Raw genomic sequence first — 18,801 nt, 5'->3', positions numbered from 1 at the left:
TATAATTGCTTTACAATGGTGTGTTTCTGCTGTATAACAAAGTGAGTCAGCTATACATAAACATATATCCCCATATCTCCTCCCTCTTGCGTCTCCCTCCAACCATCCCTATCCCATCCCTCTAGGTGGACACAAAGCACCTGAGCTGATCTCCCTGTGCTATGTGGCTGCTTACCGCTACCTATCTGTTTTACATTTGGTAGTGTATATATGTCCATGCCACTCTCTCACTTCGTCCCAACTTACCCTTCCCCCTCCCTGTGTCCTCAAGTCCATTCTCTACATCTGCATCTTTCTTCCTGTCCTGCCCCTAGGTTCTTCAGAACCATTTTTTTATTTTTATTTTTTTATTTTTAGCTATTCGAATAGGTGTGTAGTGATATCTCGTTGTGGTTTTATTTGTATCTCCCTAATGACATATGATGTTGAGCATCTTTTCATGTACTTAATTGCCATCTGTATATCTTCTTTGGTAAAAATATGTATATTTGTATTTTTCTTTCTTTTCTTTTTTTTTAACATCTTTATTGGGGTATAATTGCTTTACAATGGTGTGTTAGTTTCTGCTTTATAACAAAGTGAATCAGTAATACATATACATATATCCCCATATCTCCTCCCTCTTGCGTCTCCCTTCCTCCCACCTTCCCTATCCCACCCCTCTAGGTGGTCACAAAGCACCGAGCTGATCTCCTTGTGCTATGCGGCTGCTTCCCCCTAGCTATCTGTTTTACATTTGGTAGTGTATATGTGTCCATGCCACTCTCTCACTTCGTCCCAGCTTACCCTTCTCCCTCCCCATGTACTCAAGTCCATTCTCTACGTCTGTGTCCATCGACCTCACAACAAATAACTCAATTTCATTTCTTTCTGTGATTGAGTTAATACTCCATTGTATACATGTGCCGCATCTTCTTTATCCCTTCATCTGTTGATGGACACTTAGGTTGCTTCCATGTCCTGGCTATTGTAAATACAGCTGTGATAAACACTGTGCTGCCTGACTCTTTTTGAATTATGGTTTTCTCAGGGTATATGCCCAGTAGTGGGATTGCTGGGTCATATGGTAATTCTATTCTTAGTTTTTTAAGGAACCTCCATACTGTTCTCCATAGTGGCTGTGTGAATTTACATTCCCACCAACAGTGCAAGAGGGTTCCCTTTCCTCCACACCCTCTCCAGCATTTATTGTCTGTAGATTTTTTGATGACGGCCATACTGACTGCTGTGAGGTGATACCTCATTGTAGTTTTGATTTGCATTTCTCTAATGATTAGTGATGTTCAGCATCCTTTCATGTGTTTGTTGGCAGTCTGTATGTCTTCTTTGGAGAAATGTCTATTTAGGTCTTCTGCCCATTTTTGGATTAGGTTGTTTGTTCTTTTGATATTGAGCTGCATAAGCTGCCTGTATATTTTGGAGATTAATTCTTTGTCAGTTCCTTCATTTGCAAATATGTTCTCCCATTCTGAGGGTTGTCTTTTCATCTTGTTTATGGTTTCCTTTGCTGTGCAAAAGCTTTTAAGTTTCATTAGGTCCCATTTGTTTATTTTTTTTTAATTTCCATTTCTCTAGGAGGTGGGTCAAAAAGGACCTTTCTGTGATGTATGTGTGTTCTGCCTATGTTTTCCTCTAAGAGTTTGATAGTGTCTGGCCTTACATTTAGGTCTTTAATCCAGTTTATTTTTTGAGTTTATTTTTGTGTATAATGCTGAGTTTATTTTTGTATATTATTTATTTTTGAGTTTATTTTTGTGTATAATGCTAGGGAGTGTGTATAATGCTTATTTGAGTTTATTTTTGTGTATAATGCTAGGGAGTGTTCTAATTTATTATTTGAGTTTATTTTTGTGTATAATGCTAGGGAGTGTTCTATTTTTGTGTATAATGAGTTTATTTTTGTGTATAATGCTAGGGAGTGTTCTAATCTCCTTCTTTTACATGTAGCTGTCCATTTTTCCCAGCACCACTTATTGAAGAGGCTGTCTTTTCTCCATTGTATATTCTTGCCTCCTTTATCAAAGATAAGGTGACCATACGTGTGTGGGTATATCTCTGGGCTTTCTATCCTGTTCCATTGATCTATATTTCTGTTTTTGTGCCAGTACTATACTGTCTTGATGACTGTAGCTTTGTAGTATAGTCTGAAGTCAGGGTGCCTGATTCTTCCAGCTCCGTTTTTCGTTCTCAAGATTGCTTTGGCTATTCGGGGTCTTTTGTGTCCATTCAAATTGTGAAATATTTTTTGTTCTACTTCTGTGAAAAATGCTGTTGGTAGTTAGATAGGGATTGCATTGAATCTGTAGATTGCTTTGGGTAGTATAGTCATTTTCACAATGTTGCTTCTTCCCATCCAAGAACATGGTATATCTCTCCATCTGTTTGTATCATCTTTAGTTTCTTTCATCAGTGTCTTATAGTTTTCTGCATATAGGTCTTTTGTCTCCCTAGGTAGGTTTATTCCTAGGTATTTTATTCTTTTTGTTGCAACGGTAAATGGGAGTGTTTCCTTAATTTCTCTTTCAGATAGTTCATCATTAGTGTATAGGAATGCAAGAGATTTCTGTGCATTAATTTTGTATCCTGCTACTTTACCAAATTCATTGATTAGCTCTAGCAGTTTTCTGGTAGCATCTTTGGGATTCCCTATGTATAGTATCATGTCGTCTGCAAACAGTGACAGCTTTACTTCTTCTTTTCCGATTTGGATTCCTTTTATTTATTTTTCTTCTCTGACTGCTGTGGCTAAAACTTCGAAAACTATGTTGAATAATAGTGGTGACAGTGGGCAACCTTGTCGTGTTCCTGATCTTAGAGGAAATGGTTTCAGTTTTTCACCATTGAGAACGATGTTGGCTGCAGGTTTGTCAGATATGCCCTTTATTATGTTGAGGTAAGTTCCCTCTATGCCTACTTTCTGGAGGGTTTTTATTATAAATGGGTGTTGAATTTTGTCAAAAGCTTTTACTACATCTGTTGAGATGATCACATGGTTTTTCTCCTTCAATTTGTTAATATGGTGTATCACGTTGATTGATTTGCATATATTGAAGAATCCTTGCATTCCTGGAATAAACCCCACTTGATCATGGTGTGTTATCCTTTTAATGTGCTGTTGGATTCTGTTTGCTAGTATTTTGTTGAGGATTTTTGCATCTATGTTCATCAGTGACACTGGCCTGTAGTTTTCTTTTTTTTTTTTTTTTTTTAACATCTTTATTGGGGTATAATTGCTTTACAATGGTGTGTTAGTTTCTGCTTTATAACAAAGTGAATCAGTCATACATAAACATATGTTCCCATATGTCTTCCCTGTTGCGTCTCCCTCCCTCCCACCCTCCCTATCCCACCCCTCCAGGCTGTCACAAAGCACCGAGTCAATATCCCTGTGCCATGCGGCTGCTTCCCACTAGCTATCTACCTTACTACGTTTGTTAGTGTGTATATGCCCATGACTCTCTCTCGCCCTGTCACAGCTCACCCTTCCCCCTCCCCATAACCTCAAGTCCGTTCTCTAGGAGGTCTGCGTCTTTATTCCTGCTTTACCCCTAGGTTCTTCATGACATTTTTTTTCTTAAATTCCATATATATGTGTTAGCATACGGTATTTGTCTTTTTCTTTCTGACTTACTTCACTCTGTATGACAGACTCTAGGTCTATCCACCTCATTACAAATAGCTCAATTTCATTTCTTTTTATGGCTGAGTAATATTCCATTGTATATATGTGCCACATCTTCTTTATCCATTCATCCGATGACGGGCACTTAGGTTGTTTCCATCTCCGGGCTATTGTAAATAGAGCTGCAATGAACATTTTGGTACATGACTCTTTTTGAATTTTGGTTTTCTCAGGGTATATGCCCAGTAGTGGGATTGCTGGGTCATATGGTAGTTCTATTTGTAGTTTTTTAAGGAACCTCCATACTGTTCTCCATAGTGGCTGAACCAATTCACATTCCCACCAGCAGTGCAAGAGTGTTCCCTTTTCTCCACACCCTCTCCAGCATTTATTGTTTCTAGATTTTTTGATGATGGCCATTCTGACTGGTGTGAGATGATATCTCATTGTAGTTTTGATTTGCATTTCTCTAATGATTAATGATGTTGAGCATTCTTTCATGTGTTTGTTGGCCATCTGTATATCTTCTTTGGAGAAATGTCTATTTAGGTCTTCTGCCCATTTTTGGATTGGGTTGTTTGTTTTCTTGTTATTGAGCTGCATGAGCTGCTTGTAAATTTTGGAGATTAATCCTTTGTCGGTTGCTTCATTTGCAAATATTTTCTCCCATTCTGAGGGTTGTCTTTTGGTCCTGTTTATGGTTTCCTTTGCTGTGCAAAAGCTTTGAAGTTTCATTAGGTCCCATTTGTTTATTTTTGTTTTTATTTCCATTACTCTAGGAGGTGGGTCAGAAAGGATCTTGCTGTGATTTATGTCATAGAGTGTTCTGCCTATGTTTTCCTCTAAGAGTTTGATAGTTTCTGGCCTTACATTTAGGTCTTTAATCCATTTTGAGCTTATTTTTGTGTATGGTGTTAGGGAGTGATCTAATCTCATACTTTTACATGTACCTGTCCAGTTTTCCCAGCACCACTTATTGAAGAGGCTGTCCTTTCTCCATTGTACATTACTGCCACCTTTATCAAAGATAAGGTGTCCATATGTTCATGGGTTTATCTCTGGGCTTTCTATCCTGTTCCATTGATCTATCTTTCTGTTTTTGTGCCAGTACCATACCGTCTTGATAACTGTAGCTTTGTAGTATAGTCTGAAGTCAGGGAGCCTGATTCCTCCAGTTCCTTCTTTCGTTCTCAAGATTGCTTTGGCTATTCGGGGTCTTTTGTGTTTCCATACAAATTGTGAAATTTTTTGTTCTAGTTCTGTGAAAAATGCCAGTGGTAGTTTGATAGGGATTGCATTGAATCTATAGATTGCTTTGGGTAGTAGAGTCATTTTCACAATGTTGATTCTTCCAATCCAAGAACATGGTATATCTCTCCATCTATTTGTATCATCTTTAATTTCTTTCATCAGTGTCTTATAATTTTCTGCATACAGGTCTTTTGTCTCCTTAGGTAGGTTTATTCCTAGATATTTTATTCTTTTTGTTGCAATGGTAAATGGGAGTGTTTTCTTGATTTCACTTTCAGATTTTTCATCATTAGTATATAGGAATGCCAGAGATTTCTGTGCATTAATTTTGTATCCTGCCACTTTACCAAATTCATTGATTAGCTCTAGTAGTTTTCTGGTAGCATCTTTAGGGTTCTCTATGTATAGGATCATGTCATCTGCAAACAGTGACAGCTTTACTTCTTCTTTTCCGATTTGGATTCCTTTTATTTCCTTTTCTTCTCTGATTGCTGTGGCTAAAACTTCCAAAACAATGTTGAATAATAGTGGTGAGAGTGGGCAACCTTGTCTTGTTCCTGATCTTAGTGGAAATGCTTTCAGTTTTTCACCATTGAGGATGATGTTTGCTGTGGGCTTGTCATATATGGCCTTTATTATGTTGAGGAAAGTTCCCTCTATGCCTACTTTCTGCAGGGTTTTTATCATAAATGGGTGTTGAATTTTGTCAAAAGCTTTCTCTGCATCTATTGAGATGATCATATGGTTTTTCTCTTTCAATTTGTTAATATGGTTTATCACATTGATAGATTTGCGTATATTGAAGAATCCTTGCATTCCTGGAATAAACCCCACTTGATCATGGTGTATGATCCTTTTAATGTGCTGTTGGATTCTGTTTGCTAGTATTTTGTTGAGGATTTTTGCATCTATGTTCATCAGTGATATTGGCCTGTAGTTTTCTTTCTTTGTGACATCCTTGTCTGGTTTTGGTATCAAGGTGATGGTGGCCTCGTAGAAGGAGTTTGGGAGTGGTCCTCCCTCTGCTATATTTTGGAAGAGTTTGAGAAGGATAGGTGTTAGCTCTTCTCTAAATGTTTGATAGAATTCGCCTGTGAAGCCATCTGGTCCTGGGCTTTTCTTTGTTGGAAGGTTTTTAATCACAGTTTCAATTTCAGTGCTTGTGATTGGTCTGTTCATATTTTCTATTTCTTCCTGATTGAGTCTTGGCAGGTTGTGCATTTCTAAGAATTTGTCCATTTCTTCCAGATTGTCCATTTTATTGGCATAGAGTTGCTTGTAGTAATCTCTCATGATCTCTTTTATCTCTGCAGTGTCAGTTGTTACCTCTCCTTTTTCATTTCTAATTCTATTGATTTGAGTCTTCTCCCTTTTTTTCTTGATGAGTCTGGCTAGTGGTTTATCTATTTTGTTTATCTTCTCAAAGAACCAGCTTTTAGTTTTATTGATCTTTGCTATTGTTTCCTTCATTTCTTTTTCATTTATTTCTGATCTGATTTTTATGATTTCTTTCCTTCTGCTAACTTTGGGGTGTTTTTGTTCTTCTTTCTCTAATTGCTTGAGGTGCAAGGTTAGGTTGTTTATTCGAGATGTTTCCTGCTTCTTAAGGTGGGCTTGTATTGCTATAAACTTCCCCCTTAGAACTGCTTTTGCTGCATCCCACAGGTTTTGGGTCGTTGTGTCCATTGTCATTTGTTTCTAGGTATTTTTTGATTTCCACTTTGATTTCTTCAGTGATATCTTCATTATTAAGTAGTGTATTGTTTAGCCTCCATGTGTTTGTATTTTTTACAGATCTTTTCCTGTAATTGATATCTAGTTTCATGGCGTTGTGGTCAGAAAAGATACTTGATACAATTTCAATTTTCTTAAATTTACCAAGGCTTGATTTGTGACCTAAGATATGATCTATTCTGGAGAATGTTCCATGAGCACTTGAGAAAAATGTGTATTCTGTTGTTTTTGGATGGACTGTCCTATAAATATCAATTAAGTCCATCTTGTTTAATGTATCATTTAAAGCTTGTGTTTCCTTATTTATTTTCATTTTGGATGATCTGTCCATGGGTGAAAGTGGGGTGTTTAAGTCCCCTACTATGAATGTGTTACTGTCGATTTCCCCTTTTATGGCTGTTAGTATTTGCCTTATGTATTGAGGTGCTCCTATGTTGGGTGCATAAATATTTACAATTGTTATATCTTCTTCTTGGATCGATCCCTTGATCATTATGTAGTGTCCTTCTTTGTCTCTTTTAATAGTCCTTATTTTAAAGTCTATTTTGTCTGATATGAGAATTGCTACTCCAGCTTTCTTTTGGCTTCCATTTGCATGGAATATCTTTTTCCATCCCCTTACTTTCAGTCTGTATGTGTCTCTAGGTCTGAAGTGGGTCTCTTGTAGACAGCATATATAAGGGTCTTGTTTTTGTATCCATTCAGCTAATCTGTGTCTTTTGGTGGGAGCATTTAGTCCATTTACATTTAAGGTAATTATCGATATGTATGTTCCTATTCCCATTTTCTAAATTGTTTTGGGTTCGTTATTATAGGTCTTTTCCTTCTCTTGTGTTTCTTGCCTAGAGACGATCCTTTAGCATTTGTTGTAGAGCTTGTTTGGTGGTGCTGAACTCTCTCAGCTTTTGCTTGTCTGTAAAGTTTTTAATTTCTCCATCAAATCTGAATGAGATCCTTGCTGGGTAGAGTAGTCTTGGCTGCATGTTTTTCTCCTTCATCACTTTCAGTATGTCCTGCCACTCCCTTCTGGCTTGTAGGGTTTCTGCTGAGAGATCAGCTGTTAACCTTATGGGGATTCCCTTATGTGTTATTTGTTGTTTTTCCCTTGCTGCTTTTAATATGCTTTCTTTGTATTTAATTTTTGACAGTTTGATTAATATGTGTCTTGGCGTATTTCTCCTTGTATTTATCTTGTATGGGACTCTCTGTGCTTCCTGGACTTGATTAACTATTTCCTTTCCCATGTTAGGGAAGTTTTCAACTATAATCTCTTCAAATATTTTCTCAGTCCCTTTCTTTTTCTCTTCTTCTTCTGGAACCCCTATAATTCGAATGTTGGTGCGTTTAATGTTGTCCCAGAGGTCTCTGAGACTGTCCTCAGTTCTTTTCATTCTTTTTTCTTTATTCTGCTCTGCAGTAGTTATTTCCACTATTTTATCTTCCAGGTCACTTATCCGTTCTTCTGCCTCAGTTATTCTGCTATTGATCCCATCTAGAGTACTTTTAATTTCATTTATTGTGTTGTTCATCGTTGCTTGTTTCATCTTTAGTTCTTCTAGGTCCTTGTTAACTGATTCTTGCATTTTGTCCAATCTATTGTCCATTCTATCTCCAAGATTTCGGATCAACCTTACTATCATTATTCTGAATTCTCTTTCAGGTAGACTGCCTATTTCCTCTTCATTTGTTAGGTCTGGTGCATTTTTATCTTGCTCCTTTATCTGCTGTGTGTTTTTCTGTCTTCTCATTTTGCTTATCTTACTGTGTTTGGGGTCTCCTTTTTGCAGGCTGCAGGTTCGTAGTTCCTCCTGTTTTTGATGTCTGTCTCCAGTGGCTAAGGTTGGTTCAGTGGGTTGTGTAGGCTTCCTGGTGGAAGGGACTAGTGCCTGTGTTGTGGCGGATGAGGCTGGATCTTGTCTCTCTAGTGGGCAGGTTCACGTCTGGTGGTGTGTTTGGGGGTGTCTGTGGCCTTATTATGATTTTAGGCAGCCTCCCTGCTAATGGGTGGGGTTGTGTTCCTGTTTTGCTAGTTGTTTGGCATAGGTTTTCCAGCACTGTGGCTTGCTGGTCGTTGAGTGAAGCTGGGTGCTGATGTTAAGATGGAGGTCTCTGGGAGATTTTCGCCGTTTGATATTATGTGGAGCTGGGAGGTCTCTTGTTGATCAGTGTCCTGAAGTTGGCTCTCCTACCTCAGAGGCAGAGCCCTGCCTCCTGGCTGGAGCACCAAAAGCTTTTCATCCACACGGCTCAGGATAAAAGGGAGAAAAAGTAGAGGGAATTAGTAGAAGTATGAGGAAAGAAAGAAGGAAAGGAGGGTAGGAAGGAAGGAAGAAAGAAAGAAAGAAGCAAAGAAGGAAAGAAGGCAAGAAGGAAAGAAAGGAGGGAGGGAGGGAGAGAGGAAGGAAGGAAGGAGGGAAAGAAGGAAAAAAGACAGAAAGAAAGAAGATACAGTAAAAATAAAATAAAGTATAATAAAGTTATTGAATTAAAAAATTCTTATTTAGGAAAAAAAAAAAAGAGGGACGGAAAGAACCTTAGGACAAATGTTGGAAGCAAAGCTGTACAGACAAAATCTTACACAGAAGCATACACATACACCCTCACTAAAAGAGGTAAATGGGGAAAAATCCTAAATCTTGCTGTCAGAGACCACCTCCTCAATTTGGGATGATTCGTTGTCTAAAGGAGGGAGGGAAGGACGGAAAGAAAGAAAGAAAGAACGAAGGTAAAGTATAATATTGTTATTAAAATTAATTATTAAGAAAAAAAAATTTAAAAAAAACATGGACGGATTAGAACCCTAGGACAAATGGTGGAAGCAAGACTATACAGACAAGATCTCACACAGAAGCATACACATACACATTCACAAAAAGAGGAAAGGGGAAAAAATCATAGATCTTGCTCCTAAAGTCCACTTCCTTAATTTGGGATGATTGGTTGTCTATTCAGGTATTCCACAGATGCAGGGTACATCAAGTTGATTGTGGAGCTTTAATCCGCTGCTTCTGAGGCTGCTGGGAGAGATTTCCCTTTCTCTTCTTTGTTCTCACAGCTCTCAGGGCTCAGCTTTGGATTTGGCCCCGCCTCTGTGTGTAGGTCGCCTGAAGGCGTCTGTTCTTTGCTCAGACAGGATGGGGTTAAAGGAGCAGCTGATTCGGGGGCTCTGGCTCACTCAGGCCGGGGGGGAGGGAGGGGCACGGAGTGTGGGGTGGGCCTGTGGCGGCAGAGGCCAATGTGACATTGCACCAGCCTGAGGCGCGCTGTGCGCTGTCCCGGGGAATTTGTCCCTGGATCCCGGGAACCTGGCAGTGGCGGGCTGCACAGGCTCCGTGGAAGAGGGGTGTGGAGAGTGACCTGTGCTCGCACACAGGCCCCTCGGTGGCGGCAGCAGCAGCCTTAACGTCTCCCGCCCGTCTCTGGATTCCGCGCTTTCAGCCGCGGCTCGCGCCCGTCTCTGGATTCAGCGCTTTCAGCCGCGGCTCGCGCCCGTCTCTGGGGTTCGCGCTTTTAGCCGCGGCTCGCGCCCGTCTCTGGAGTTCCTTTAAGCAGCGTTCTTAAACCCCTCTCCTCACGCCCCAGGAAACAAAGAGGGAAGGAAAAGTCTCCTGCCTCTTCGGCAGGTGCGGACTCCCTCCCGGCTAGCTGTGGTGCACTAACCCCTTCAGGCTATGTTCAAGCCGCCAACCCCAGTCCTCTCCCTGCGCTCCGGCCTCAGCTCGCAGCCCCGCCCGCCCCGGCGGGTGAGCAGACAAGCCTCTCGGGCTGGTGAGTGCCGGTCGGCACCGATCCTCTGTGCGGGAATCTCCCCGCTTTGCCCTCCGCACCCGTTGCTGTGCTCTCCTCCGCGGCTTCGAAGCTCCCCCCTCCGCCTCCCGCAGTCTCCGCCCGCGAAGGGGCTTCCTAGTGTGTGGAAACTTTTCCTCCTTCACAGCTCCCTCCCACTGGTGCAGGTGCCGTCCCTATTCTTTTGTCTCTGTTTTTTCTTTTGCCCTACCCATGTACGTGGGGAGTTTCTTGCCTTTTGGGAGGTCTGAGGTCTTCTGCCAGCCTTCAGTAGGTGTTCTGTAGGAGTTGTTCCACGTGTAGATGTATTTCTGGTGTATCTGTGGGGAGGAAGGTGATCTCCGCGTCTTACTCTTCCGCCATCTTCCGCCTTCCCCCTCTGTAGTTTTCTTTTTTGGTGACATCTTTGTCTGGTTTGTTATCAGGGTGATGGTGGCCTCGTAGAATGAGTTTGGGAGTGTTCCTCCCTCTGCTATATTTTGGAAGACTTTGAGAAGGGTAGGTGTTAGCTCTTCCCTAAATGTTTGATAGAATTCGCCCGTGAAGCCATCTGGTCCTGGGCTTTTGTTTGTTGGAAGATTTTTAATCACAGTCTCAATTTCAGTGATTGTGATTGGTTTGTTTATGCTTTCTATTTCTTCCTGGTTCAGTCTCAGAAGGTTTTGCTTTTCTAAGAATTTGTCCATTTCTTCCAGGTTGTCCATTTTATTGGCATATAGTTGCTTGTAGTAATCTCTCATGATCCTTTGTATTTCTGCAGTGTCAGTTGTTATTCGTCATTTTTCATTACTAATTCTGCTGATTTGAGTCTTCTCCCTTTTTTTTCCTGTTGTGTCTGGCTAATGGTTTATCAATTTTGTTTATCTTCTCCAAGTTTTAGTTTTATTGCTCTTAGCTATTGTTTCCTTCATTTATTTTTGATCTGATCTTTATGATTTCTTTCCTTCTGCTACCTTTGGGGTTTTTTTGTTCTTCCTTCTCTAATTGCTTTAGATGTAAGGTTACATTGTTCATTTGAGATGTTTCTTGTTTCTTGAGGTAGGATTGTATTGCTATAAACTTCCCTCTTAGAACTCCTTTTGCTGCATCCCATAGGTTTTGGGTCGTCATGTTTTCATTGTCATTTGTTTCTAGATATTTTTTGATTCCATCTTTGATTTCTTCAGTGATCTCTTGGTTATTTAGTAGTGTATTGTTTATCCTCCATGTGTTTGTATTTTTGACAGATTTTTTCCTGTAATTGATATCTAGTCTCATAGTGTTGTGGTCGGAAAAGATACTTGATACAATTTCAGTTTTTTTAAATTTACCAGTGCATGATTTGTGACCCAAGTTATGATCTATCCTGGAGAATGTTCCATGAGCACTTGAGAAGAAAGTGTATTCTGTTGTTTTTGGATGGAATGTCCTATAAATTTCAATTAAGTCCATCTTGTTTAATGTATCATTTAAAGTTTGTGTTTCCTTATTTGTTTTCATTTTGGATGATCTGTCCATTGGTGAAAGTGAGGTGTTAAAGTCCCCTACTATGATTGTGTTACTGTCGATTTCCCCTTTTATGGCTCTTAGTAATTGCCTTATGTATTGAGGTGTTCCTATGTTGGGTACATAAATATTTACAATTGTTATATCTTGTTCTTGGATGGATCCCTTGATCATTATGTAGTGTCCCTCTTTGTCTCTTTGTAGTGTCCTTCTTTGTCTCTTTATTTACTATAATAAAACATATAGTCTTTATTTTAAAGTCTGTTTTGTCTGATATGAGAATTGCTACTCCAGCTTTCTTTTGATTTCCATTTGCATGGAATATCTTTTTCCATCCCCTCACTTTCAGTCTGTATGTGTCCCTAGGTCTGAAGTGGGTCTCTTGTAGACAGCATATATACATGTCTTGTTTTTGTATCCATTCAGCCAGTCTGTGTCTTTTGTTTCTAGCATTTAAGCCATTTACATTTAAGATAGTTATTGATAGGTGTTCCTATTACCATTTTCTTAATTATTTGGGGTTTGTTATGGTAGGTGTTTTCCTTCTCTTGTGTTTCCTGCCTAGAGAAGTTCCTTTAGCATTTGTTGTAAAGCTGGTTTGGTGGTGCTGAATTCTCTTAGCTTTTGCTTGTCTGTAAAGATTTTAATATCTCCATTGAATCTGAATGAGATCCTTGCTGGGTAGAATAATCTTGGTTTTAGGTTTTTTCTCCTTCATCACTTTAACTATGTCCTGCCCTGCCTTCTGGCTTGCAGAGTTTCTGCTGAAAGATCAGCTGTTAACCTTATGGGGATTCCCTTGTATGTTATTTGTTGCTTTTCCGTTGCTGCTTTTAATATTTTCTCTTTGTATTTAATTTTTGATAGTTTGATTAATATGTGTCTTGGCGTGTTTCTCCTTGGATTTATCCTGTATGGGACTCTGCACTTCCTGGACTTGATTGACTATGTCCTTTCCCATATTAGGGAAGTTTTCAACTATAATCTCTTCAAATATTTTCTCAGTCCCTTTCGTTTTCTCTTCTTCTTCTGGGACCCCTATAATTCAGATGTTGGTGCGTTTAATGTTGTCCCAGAGGTCTCTGAGACTGTCTTCAATTCTTTTCGTTCCTTTTTCTTTATTCTGCTCTGCAGTAGTTATTTCCACTATTTTATCTTCCAGGTCACCTATCCATTCTTCTGCCTCAGTTACCTGCTATTGATTCCTTCTAGAGAATTTTTAATTGCATTTATTGTGTTGTTCGTCATTGTTTGTTTGCTCTTTAGTTCTTCTAGGTCCTTGTTAAACGTTTCTTGTATTTTCTCTATTTCCAAGATTTTGGATCATCTTTTACTATCATTGCTCTGAATTCTTTTTCAGGTAGACTGCCTATTTCCTTGCCATTTGTTTGGTCTGTTGTGTTTTTACCTTGCTCCTTCATCAGCTGTGTATTTCTCTGTCTTCTCATTTTGCTTAACTTACTGTGTTTGGGGTCTCCTTTCCACAGGCTGCAGGTTCGTAGTTCCCATTGTTTTTGGTGTGTGCCCCCATTGGGGGAGGTTGGTTCAGTGGGTTTTGTAGGCTTCCTGGTGGAGGGGACTGGTGCCTGTGTTCTGGTGAATGAAGCTGGATCTTGTCTTTCTGGTGTGCAGGACCGCATCCGGTGGTGTATTTTGGGGTGTCTGTGTACTTATGATTTTAGGCAGCCTCTCTGCTAATGGGTGGGGTTGTGTTCCTGTCTTGCTAGTTGTTTGGCACAGGGTGTCCAGCACTGTAGCTTGCTGGTCACTGAGTGGAGCTGGGTGTTCACGTTGAGATGTAGATATCTGAGAGAGCTTTCACCATTTGCTGGAGCACCAGGGTCTTGCTTTTTTATCTAATCTGGAAACCTCTGCCTATTTATTTATTTATTTATTTATGGCTGCATTGGTTCTTCATTGCTGCGCACAGGCTTTCTCTAGTTGCAACGAGCAGGGGCTACTCTTTGTTGTGGTGCCCGGGCTTCTCATTGCATTGGCTTCTCTTGTTGCAGAGCACAGGTTCTAGGCATGTGGACTTCAATAGTATTGGCATGTGGACTCGGTAGTTGTGGCTCACAGGCTCTAGAGTGCAGGCTCAGTAGTTGTGGCACACAGGCTTAGTTGCTCCGCGGCATGTGGGATCTTCCCGGACCAGGGCTCGAGCCCGTGTCCCCTGCATTGGCAGGTGGATTCTTAACCACTGCGCCACCAGGGAAGGCCCTGCCTTTTTCATTGGAGCATTTAGACCAGTTATATTTAATCTAATTATTGATATCATTAGGTTTAAGTCTATTATCTAACCACTGGTAGTATTCTTCTTTGTTCCTAAAAAAATGCTACTTTATTTTATCAAATATTATTATAGCTATACTAGTTTTCCTATGGTTAGCATTTTCCTAATATATCTTTTTTCATTCTTATACTTCTACTTGTACTTTAGATGTGTCTCTTGTAAAATGGCCTATAAGGTGGATTCTGACTTTATACTTTTTAACATGTACCTAAAATCTAAAGCTAATCAATGTTCCTTTTTCCCAAATATTACCAGGATCTTAGAAGAGTTTTCTCTCCTATCACTCGTTTTTTTCCCATTTTACATGTTATTGTATCGAGTATTCTATGAACTTTTTTAACCTCATCAATCAAATATCATTATTTGTTATACCGCTTTCTTTATTCACCATTCCTTTTCACATCTCAGATGTCCCTTCTAGAGTGTTTTTTATTCTTCCTGAAGAAATCCTTTGGAAGTTACTGCCATAAATTTCGTTCTGAAGTTAACTTTTGCAGTTGCTACTCACTGGAAAATTAATGGTGGTATGGCTGATTGACAGTTATTTTCTTTTAGTATCTGCTCCCATTGTGGCTCTTAAGAAATTTGCTTTAGTATAGTTGCTGGTAACTTCACATATAATCTGTCATTTCTGTCTGGCTGCTTTTTACATTGTTTGTCTTTGATGTGCTTCATTTCACTATGAGATGCCTAGATGTGAGGTTTTTTTATTTTAACTTTCTTCCAATTCATTATGACTCTTGAATCTGAGAATTCATGTCATTCATCATTTTAAGAAAATTCTCATCCATTATATATTTGAATATTTCCTCTCTCCTCTTTGGAGCTCAAGTATAATAAAACTTTTTATTCTGTTATCTATGTCTCTTAATTTTTACTTTTATATTTTCTGTATCTAAGTGATATTTGGGGAAATTTCAGAGCTTGTCTGTTTCATAGTATCTTTTCATCTGAGACTAATCTGCTATTTAACCTCCTTATTGAGTTTTAATTTCAGTTATGTTTTTCACATATTGAAGTGAAATTCTATTTTGATTCTTTTTCAAATCAATCTGATCTTTTACCTTGTTTTGTTTACCTAGTACCCTGTTTTTTATTATAGTACTTTAAATAATTTAAGCAAACTTATTTTATATTCTGTATTTAGTTATTCCAATGTCAGACATCCTCCGGAGTCTAAATCTGTTTGTTGCTTTGGCTGGCTTGCTAGTGGTGTCTTGTTTCCTTCTGTGTTTTGAAATTTGGATTGTAAATTCATGTTCAACCAGGACTTTTTGTGGAAATTCTTTAAAGATTAGATTACTGTAAGTCCATCCATAGAGAATTTATATAAAATTCTGTTAGCTTCCCTGGGTGTTACCATTTCGGGACAGCTTTTAGTCAATGTCTCAGTTAAGGGTTTTCCACCAGTACCGTACATGTGAACCCCAAACTCACATTAGGAAAACATCATTAGGCTGAGAGAGACATGTTATTTTGTTCTCTTCCATTGTTTGTAGGTGGACTTACATTAAAGGCCTAGTTCTCAGAGGGTCCCCACTTTACATAGGAGTCTCAGTTCCATTTCTCCATATTTTGTGAGATCAAATCTGTTAAAATCCAAGAGTTGAAGTTATGAGATCAGTAAAAGCCATTTCAGTACTCAACTCACCCCTGAGGCTTCCTGCTCCCTCTTTTTTTGTCCCACAGGGATTTCCCTTCATTTTATGTGAGCTTACCCACACATTATAAAATTATATTTTGTATACTTCTAAAGCATTTCTTGGCATTTTGTAGTGGCAGAATTTTTCAAGATGTGTATATTCCTACACAATAGCAGGAACAGGAATTCTCCCATTTTAGTTCATAGACTCTATCTAGGCTAACTTTTTGGGTTACAACTTTTCATTCTAGTTCCTCCATTCTTTAAGGCTAAAGGCAAGCTATTATTATTCGCACCATTTTAATTTCTGAAGGAGCCAGATCTTCAGCTGTTCTTTAGTTTTGGCATCTTGTCAAAACCATTACTTTGTCATTCTTTAGGAATCCTGTTTTCTCTCTGGCTAAATCCTCAAAGGGCTTAAATCATTTGGAACTTTTCAGTTATCATCTTCCTTGATGTCTCCTGCATGTGCCTTGTTGGCCACTCTCTTCTTGATATTTTCCTCCCCTGACTTCTGAGTTGCCTTTTTTTCCTGATTTTGTTCCTACAAAACTCAGTCCCCAGTGCTGGCTCCTCTTCCTCTGCCTACCTTTCACACTTGGCTTTTCCTCAGTCTCTTTTCTTCTGTTTTCTCTTCTGCCCACCTGGAATCCCTGGGTTATGGAGTCTACTTTCGTCTCTTCAGCTGTTATCTGCATTCTGCCTGTCCACAGCCCTGGCCTCCCCTGAGGAGCAGGTCTGTATATCCACCTGCCTACTCAGACCCCTGGGGCTCCCACCCCCATCATTTGGCAGCACCTAACACTTTGCCAGAAGTTCTGATCTACAGGAATGGGGAGGTATGTCCTCTAGAAGATGCTGGTTTTCATCTTTTTCTCTTATGACAAAACAAAGTGAAATACTAAATTTGTTCTTTGAAGAAAAATGTTAACATATTACCAAAGCACTGATAGTGTTGAAGGGTAAACCCTGAAAGGTCTTGTTTTAGGGAAGAATCATGATTGCAATTGGTAAAAGAAAAAAGGCTGGTGGATGCTAAGACTGTACCATTGTGGTGCCTCATAAAGATGTGATGAAATAATGTTAAGACTTGTTGAAAATTATACCCCCTAAATACTGTTAAGTGACTGTTTCGCTTACTGAAATGAATTCTCTGCGTGTGTGTTTTTTTTTCTAGATTTTCCTCTTTAAAAGGATGTCATTGACAAGCCAGAGAAGTAGAAAGCAGAATAATAATGAGCCACTCTCAGAGATAAAATCAATAGGAGATAAAATAGCTTTTAAAAAGAATAAGAAAGATGCCAACAAGAAGCACATGGGGCAAAATCATCAGGATACCTCACCCCCAAATATGGAGAGAAGGTCAAAATCTTGCATAATACTGTGAATATATGTTTATGTTTTCATGGTCACCATGCCCATTGTAATTTATACTTGAAAAACATTTGAGCTCTGACGGAAAGTTTCTAATAACAAACTTTTAAAGATATAACTTAAGAACGTGTTTTATTTGGTTTGAATAGTATGACCAGTTTTGATATTTATTTAAATGCTGATATTTTTGACAAGCAATTTCAGAATATGTGTATCTCAGACTCTCCTTCAAGCGTTGTGGCCTTAACTGTTCAGTGTTGCAATATAAAATATATTTTTATATGTGAAACTTAAATTAAGATATTTCATAGTTTTTACCAAATTTTACTGCTTTATAATTTCATAAGGCAATATTTGCAATCTCATGACACTAACAGTTTTTAATGTATTTGCAATTTTCAAAAACGGAGTCGAAATTGTTTTTAATGAACATATTTTAATAAACTATAGCTGGTCGGTTGCACTGTTTAAATGGGTGAATATGAATAAAATTTGGAGGTACTTGGAGTTATCAGTTGACAAAACAGGGGCAAAAAAAATCTAATTTTAAAATATTGAAAGATGCAAAATGCATTTCCCTTTGAGTAAAGAAAGTATCGGGGCAACTGTATAAACAGGACATCTTTGTGGAGAAACTGTGTTGAAATTTCTTTGCTTCCCGCTCCTCTCTTTAGGGAGGTGATTTGACACGAAAACATTGCAGATTATCTGCACTGTTTGACCATGCCACAGATCACCAGTCTAGGAGAACCGGACACAGCCAGACTGGCTCATTGCAGCTGTCTCTAGCACTGACAGTGGTAACTAAGGTTGGCTGTGTCACACAGTGCTCTGCCACAAGGAATAGGAAGGGTAAAGCTGCTAAGTCTGCTCTAATAGAAACATTGCTTTCCTGTGCTCACAGATGCTACTTATTTAATTGATCAAACTACCTTCATTTTTCCCATTCTAACTTCTGACTAAAACATTTGCTTATTCAATCACAGTGACCATTGCCCCATTTAAACAAAACAAAACAAAAATACTCCATCTTTGTGTTTCACGTACAAAGGCTGTAAGGATTTTAGTCTAGAATAGATGTGATTTTGAAATCTTACAAAATAGTCTCCTATATTACATTTAGTGGAATTCTAATTTTATTAAAGGTAAGTTTAATAAAAAATTTTGCTATTGCCACTATAGTACTAGTACAGTATTGTAAAAATACTTTGCCAAAATATAAACTATAGAAGCCAAGTGGAAGTGAAACTCACAGTAATACTAAGACATGCCAGTTGTGATAGGCAGGATCCTAAAATGGCCCCCAAGGTTCCTGCCTGCTGGTATATTTGCCTTGAATAATCCCTTCCCCTTGAGAGTAGGGGAGACCAGTGAATATGATGAGCTGTCACTCCATTGCTTATGTTGTATTATGTGGAAAAGATGAAATATTTTGCAGATATAATTAAGATTCCTAATGAGTTAACTTTAAGCAAAAGAGAGATAATCCTAGGTGGGCCTGACCTAATCAGGCGAGCCCTTTCAAAAAAGATCTAGATGTCAGAGTTGGAAGAATTCAGAGCAATTCAAAGCAGTAGAGATGCTCTCCTGTTGGCCTTGAAGAAGCAAACTGCC

The 18,801-nt window shown here is 38.9% G+C and overlaps 1 protein-coding gene across 1 annotated transcript in view; it reads left to right on the top strand.

Annotated features, from left to right (window-relative positions):
• RPGR (retinitis pigmentosa GTPase regulator) overlaps nucleotides 1-17,591 on the top strand; it is a 70,809-nt gene extending 53,218 nt beyond the window's left edge. Inside the window, exon 18 of the mRNA XM_082864767.1 lies at nucleotides 16,991-17,591. Within this exon, the coding sequence (XP_082720893.1) occupies nucleotides 16,991-17,200 (210 nt within the window). The 3' untranslated portion in view covers nucleotides 17,201-17,591. The remainder of the gene's footprint in view (nucleotides 1-16,990) is intronic.
• The last annotated feature ends 1,210 nt before the right edge of the window (nucleotides 17,592-18,801 follow it).

Source organism: Leucopleurus acutus (assembly GCF_964270905.1).
Source record: "Leucopleurus acutus genome assembly, chromosome: X".
In the NCBI taxonomy this organism is placed as follows: domain Eukaryota; kingdom Metazoa; phylum Chordata; class Mammalia; order Artiodactyla; family Delphinidae; genus Leucopleurus; species Leucopleurus acutus.
Note: the sequence above shows the minus strand (reverse complement) of the source record. Positions and strands in the feature narration are given on the sequence as shown.